This window comes from Culex quinquefasciatus, chromosome 1 (genome assembly GCF_015732765.1).
Source record: "Culex quinquefasciatus strain JHB chromosome 1, VPISU_Cqui_1.0_pri_paternal, whole genome shotgun sequence".
Classification (NCBI taxonomy): Eukaryota; Metazoa; Arthropoda; class Insecta; order Diptera; family Culicidae; genus Culex; species Culex quinquefasciatus.
In genome coordinates, this window is record NC_051861.1 from 22,745,585 (window position 1) to 22,752,194 (window position 6,610).

The 6,610-nt window shown below is 40.4% G+C and overlaps 1 protein-coding gene across 1 annotated transcript; it reads left to right on the forward strand.

The window, feature by feature from the left end:
• The first annotated feature begins 1,084 nt into the window (after window positions 1-1,084).
• LOC6035567 (serine proteinase stubble) lies at window positions 1,085-2,206 on the forward strand. The gene is made up of 4 exons (XM_038251107.1): window positions 1,085-1,118; window positions 1,212-1,374; window positions 1,437-1,806; window positions 1,872-2,206. Exons 1-4 carry the CDS (start codon window positions 1,085-1,087, stop codon window positions 2,082-2,084), a joined length of 780 nt encoding a protein of 259 aa, XP_038107035.1. The 3' UTR covers window positions 2,085-2,206.
• The last annotated feature ends 4,404 nt before the right edge of the window (window positions 2,207-6,610 follow it).

Sequence of the window (6,610 nt, forward strand, 5' to 3'; positions counted from 1 at the left end):
CAACAAAACTCACTTGAACTGATTTGCTTAAGAAAATTTAGTTCCGCCGACTCTACCTAATCTCAACAACTAGGTATTCAACCAATTGAAATAATTCGTTTTGCACAAATTCGATTTTCATCTCATTTGGTCATGGTAAACAAGAACGTAAAAAAATCTCAATTTTAATTTGGAGGTAAGCAGTTAATATTGTTTTGATTAATGACATCAATCTGTTAAAAGCTTACCTAATTCTAATAATTTAATACTCATTAAGCAAGATCTAGTTGATCCAGTTGCTTAAAAAATTAATTCTAGGATCAGAAATAATTCTGATATCATAATTTCTGATAATTTAATATAAACTAAAAAATACATTTAATTGAACAAAATCATGTTGAGTTTGTTCATTTATTATTTTTTCAGAGCAATTACAATAAATGGTTCCAAAAATTTAAGAAAATGTATACTTCCGCTTGAATTTCGGGAATTCCCGGGAAATTTATAAATTTCCCGGGAAACTGGAAATATTTTTTTTTGGGAAATCCCGGGATTTTTTTCCCGGGACGGGAAATTGGTCGCTCTACTTGGAATCCTGTAGATGAAACATAACTATAGTTTTAATATGTTTTGTGAAATTGTCCGAGTAACCCGATAACAATATTTTCAGACATAGGCTCTTTGGTCTCAAGACCCGCTAGTTTTCAAGTTTTCAAACGAAAAATGTGGTTTTCAAACGAAAAATGTGGTTTTCGCGATAATTGATGAAAATTATCTTATTTAGGAACACCTTAACACGGCGTAGGTCACCCTTAAGACAAAACAAAAAATATGGGTCAAATTATTTCGGGAAACATTTATTTCGAGACTGTGAACTATTCAAGGTTTTGTTTAGAGGGTTTAAAATATAAATTACAACGTATTTTTAATTGGACGCATTTAAAAATATAAAAATACCTGCTTTTTAACCACCGATCGGAACAGAATGAAACGACTTTAAAACAAATATTTTCATGAATTCTTGTAAAGTTTGTCCAATTTTGCCAGTAGATGTTTTGTTCACATGCCATACCGATTTTAACCGGTTCAGCACGCGTGTTCAGAAATGAAAAATCTTCCCAACAGCAGTATTCATCGACGTACATCCCGTCACATACCTCTCGGGCGCATTCACAAGAAAGCAGCTTACAAACTCTCTAACTTTGCTCGTTTTCCTCTCTTCCACATAACAGAATGCGGCACAGCCAACCAGGAGACTCGCATCGTTGGGGGACGACCCACCGGAGTCAACCAATACCCCTGGCTTGCCCGGCTGGTTTACGACGGCCAGTTCCACTGCGGAGCCTCGCTACTCACGCGGGACTACGTGCTGACGGCGGCTCACTGCGTTCGGAGGTTTGCTGTTGAAAAAAGCTCATGGGAATTCTAAAGTTACTATCAAGGCGTTTATTTTGCAGGTTGAAACGCAACAAGATTAGAGTCGTTTTGGGAGATCACGATCAGTTTATCGCTACGGAGACAACGGCAATCCAGCGGGCTGTTACGGCCATCATCCGGCACCGGAGCTTTGACCAGAACTCGTACAACCATGACATTGCGCTGTTGAAGCTGCGCAAGCCGGTTGATTTCACGAAAACCATCAAACCGGTGTGCCTGCCCAAGGATCGCAGCGAACCGTCCGGTCAGATTGGTACCGTGGTCGGATGGGGTCGCACGTCCGAGGGTGGCACCCTGCCGGGGATCGTGCAGCACGTGGACGTCCCGATCTTGACGTTGGACCAGTGTCGGAACATGAAGTACCGGGCGTCGAGGATCACTTCGAATATGGTAAGATTGGTTTGAAGCTACGGAACCTACTCAAAACTAATTTGATTTATTGTTTTTTTTTTTAGTTATGCGCTGGCAAGGGCAAGCAGGACTCATGCCAGGGTGATTCGGGAGGTCCGCTACTGGTGCGGAAAGGGGACAAGCACGAGATCGTGGGCATCGTTTCGTGGGGCGTGGGTTGTGGCCGGGCCGGTTATCCGGGGGTGTACACACGAGTGGCCCGATATCTGCCTTGGATTCGGGCCAACATGGATGAGACGTGCTTGTGCAATAAGTAGGTTTGTGCGAAGACGATGACGATGGATCTTCAAGGGCATCACAAGTGGACACAAAGAGATAACAACCAACTGGAGAAGATGACGACGAGTGATATTGGAGGTGTAAATAAATAGAACGTACGGAAATTGGGCAGCTTGTGAGAAATGGACAAAAAAGAAATGCACATGATATTTGAAAGGCTTTCCCATCTTTTTACCGTACTTCAAAGGTACAGACTAGGATGGTTCAAATTTGTCTTTTCGCTTTCCATTGCACGGCTCTATTTTCTGTATAAATCTTAAATAAAGCTTCTTTAACCCTATTTACGACAAACATTATGCATTCAAAAACAAACCTGAATGGAAATTTTAATCATCAGATTACTAGCATTACATTTCCACTTTAATTCCTCCCTCCCCCATCAGCCACCCACAAAGTCCGGAATCACTTTGCCTCCGTCGTTGGCAGTCCCTAAGCACCTGTTGGACAATGAAACGTAAAAAGATTGAGATAAAGATTAATGTTTTCCCCAGCCCGATCCTATCGACCCCTGCAGCCTGCAGCACTAATGTCTTAATTGCTGTTCAGGTTGATTTCAATGAGGGGGTGCGTTCTTTCTTGAAGCAGCTTCTTTCGGCTGATTCCATCCCATGACCGCCCGTGGTAGGAAAGATGCTAACCCTGCAATCTTAATCTTTCTCTTCTCTTGGGGAGGCGTCGGACCCGAGCGCCATCCCTTGATGTCGAGAATTGCGGAAGACCCCCCTTGGAAGAAATGTATTATGCTGTTTTTATCTCGACTTGCTTCGCGTTAATTAGGGTAAGACTGCTAGTTATCGCACAGAAATCGTAGATTTGGAAAATTCTTAAACCTTTTTTAAACAGTAGGAACCTTTAAATCTTTAGTTAGAAGCCTCGAATTTGGGACAGCATTTTAATTTAATGTGATCAAACGTGAGCACGAACATGAGATAGGTATAAGCCCTCCAGGGGGGAAACAACACACGACATCGAATTGCGTATAGCATGTAATTCCAACATATTTGTTATCTGGAGCAACTGCCACCAGCAGCAGCCGCAGTTATGCTCTCGATCGTTCTGATTCCGTTACGTTTAGTGAGTGCGCATCAACGCCGTTGTAGATCCTTATCACTGATGACTGTTGATGTTTTCATATGGAGCGGATATTTGTCGCGTGCAAGGCAATTGTAACTTACGATGTACTGTTTGTTTTCAGACTGATGAACTTGGCCCAGTTTCCGGAGATGGTAATCGGATCATTAATTTCTTCAAGATGATCAAATCATTAATATTCATTTTAAATCTATGATAAGATTACCTTACTATCGTTTAACTCTTGACAGTTCAACAATCGTTACCACGCTAAAAATCAACAGCTATTTTATATGCCCAGTTTTATGGCATACCATTCATTACTGCTGCTTGCCCAGGGTTAGAAACAGAAGCCCTAAATCACCTCGGCTAATGAACAAATTAGTGAAGGAGATACGGAAACAGCAGTAACCAGTTTAAATCATTGGAATACACTGGTTCGTTCTCAACCTTGCAACTCCCAACCTGGAAATGGGAACGAGCCACGCGCATTTATGGGTCGTGAGATGTTTGTACAGCAGGCTTTTCCCCTCCGCAAGGTTCTCCAAGTCAGAAAGATGGAACTCATTGGCGCCCGGTGATAAATCGTTGCTCTTTCGGGGTAATTAGGTGCAGCCAAGGTTGGCACACTCAGCAAAAACTGTAATATCTGGTGCATGCATCTTTGGGAAATCCACGATTTTCAACTGTGAAGTGGGTAATTCTCCGCCAACTCACACAGCAGTTGCCCCGACCCCTCTTCGATTTGCGTGAAACTTTGTTCTAAGGGGTAACTTTTGTCCCTGATCACGAATCCGAGGTCCGTTTTTTGATATCTCGTGACGGAGGGGCGGTACGACCCCTTCCATTTTTGAACATGCGAAAAAAGAGGTGTTTTTCAATAATTTGCAGCCTGAAACTGTGATGAGATAGAAGTTTGGTGTCAAAGGCACTTTTATGTAAAATTAGACGCCCGATTTGATAGCGTACTCGGAATTCCGAAAAAACGTATTTTTCATCGAAAAAAAACACTAAAAAAGTTTTAAAAATTCTCCCATTTTCCGTTACTCGACTGTAAAATTTTTTGGAGCAAGTCATTTTATGGGAAATTTAATGTACTTTTCGAATCTACATTGACCCAGAAGGGTCATTTTTTCATTTAGAACAAAAATTTTCATTTTAAAATTTCGTGTTTTTTCAAACTTTGCAGGGTTATTTTTTAGAGTGTTACAATGTTTTACAAAGTTGTAGAGCAGACAATAACAAAAATTTTGATATATAGACATAAGAGGTTTGCTTATAAACATCACGAGTTATCGCGACTTTACGAAAAAATTTTTTGAAAAAGTTGGTCGTCATCGATCATAGCCGTTCATGGTCACCCGCGACAAACACAGACGACGAAACAAAGAGAAACACAAAAAGTAACTTTTTCAAAACTTTTTTTCGTAAAATCACGATAACTCGTGATGTTTATAAGCAAAACCACAAATCGAAGAGGGGTCGGGGCAACTTTTTCCGATTTCGTGTGAGTTGGTAGAGAATTACCCAAGTTTATTTGAAGTTTATCTTTTAATTGGTGGTAACAAAGGTGAGACAGATTTATTGCAGGCCAAGTTGTAGAAAGAAAGTAATTGAATGAACGCTTAACCGAAATGAAATTCTAAACTATTCTTGTAATAGTTACATACATAGAAAGACTGTTTAAGGCAAATTCATCAAACGATGGGTAAATTTTCGACTTGACCAATGATTTGTTTGAAATATCCAAAACATGGACTATTGAGTGATTCCAGCTCAAATCAGGATTTTTTCTATTACTTTTGTACCCGACCCTCTCCGATTTCAATGAAAATGTGTTGACATGTTATCCTAGGCTTATATAAAGCAATTTTGTGCCAGTCACTCGAGAATGACATTTGAGAAGTGTATAAGTTATTTAAATATGTTTGAATTTTGTAATTCCAAAATTACAGTACAGCCATTACATCGTGTCAAAAAGTGTTCAAAGACAAACTTGTAGGAAATTGGACGGATTATCTGAAAAAAATACACTGAAAGAAAAATACACGCCACTTCTCAGAAATTTTTAAAGATTTAAGTTTAAAAGTTAAATTATAAGGTGATGTCACGATTTTTTTCTTACAAAATTTTCTTACAAATAGAAGATGTTACAAAAAGACTCACGAACAATGCAAAATTATTGTCTCTCTTCAAAAATACAAAAATCATTTACTAAAACTGTTTTTTAGAAAAGTGGTCTAAACGTAAAAAATTTCAAAAACCAATACAGTTCAGACTCGATTATCCGAAGTTTCGATTATCTGAAGTTCGATTATCCGAAGGTTTGTATGTGACTTCGAATAATCAAATCACGAACAAAAACTTTTTTTTAAGATTTTGTTTTTATTTTCTTGTTTCTAACATAAAATTTGAGTTCTACGACCTCATTTTAGTCAAATTTGAATTGTTGATTGCCTTTTAAATTATAAAATGCATTTTTTCAATATTGCATCACCGCCATTTTGGCCGTCATCATGGATTTCAATCAAACCATCCACATTAACGACCCCCGGGTCTTTTGTGGTCTCTATTGAAAGTTTCTGCTCGAACCTAGGAGTCCGAAGGCTTGAATGGGGAGAGCACCCAAACCTCTTTCTACTCCAAGGAACCTTCCACCCCCGTGTTTGAACTGACGACCTTTGGATTGTGAGTCCAACCGCCGCCAGCGATTCCACCGGAGAAGGCTTGGTTTGGTGTGTTGTTTGTACTTATGGCATGAAGACAACTCCTTCACCTGGAATGACTTAACGGCCTAACAACCAAGGCCGGGACCGACATTTTACTTCCCCATCCGATGGAAGGTTGGAGCAGATGGGAATCGAACCCAGAATCATCCGCTTACAAAGCAAATCTTTTTTTGTATGGGGCGTGGACAATCGCTGACCTCCCCCCCCCCCAAGTGTCCACGAGGTTTATGGATGTAAATTAATATATCCAGTATTTATTGAATCAACTTTTGCACTTTAATGTGTCAACATACTGATCATTATTATCACCACCAAACAAAAATGCCACTATCATCCAATCGTCATCATCACCAACAACAACATTCTCTACCAATCGTCATCAACATCACCATCATCGAAGAAAGTGCTCAAATGCGTGAGATTTCAAGAGCAAAGAGAGAGAAGGAGAAGATCCGGCGCCCGCACTCCGGGTTCGTTGGGAGCGCGCACGTTCAAGTCACTCGCCCGCGCGCGGAAGAAAGCCTTCGACGATCGCGCCGCCGAATGGCATTGAACAGTTTGATCGTTGTCGGTCGGCCGGTGCAGACGTGTGCGGTACTCTCTCTCTCTGTATCTGTCAAAGGGGGTGTGTATTGTTGGTTGCGGTCAAAAAGAGAGCGCGGGAAAGAAAGCAAAAAAGTCATTTGCGCGCACAATAGTGAAAA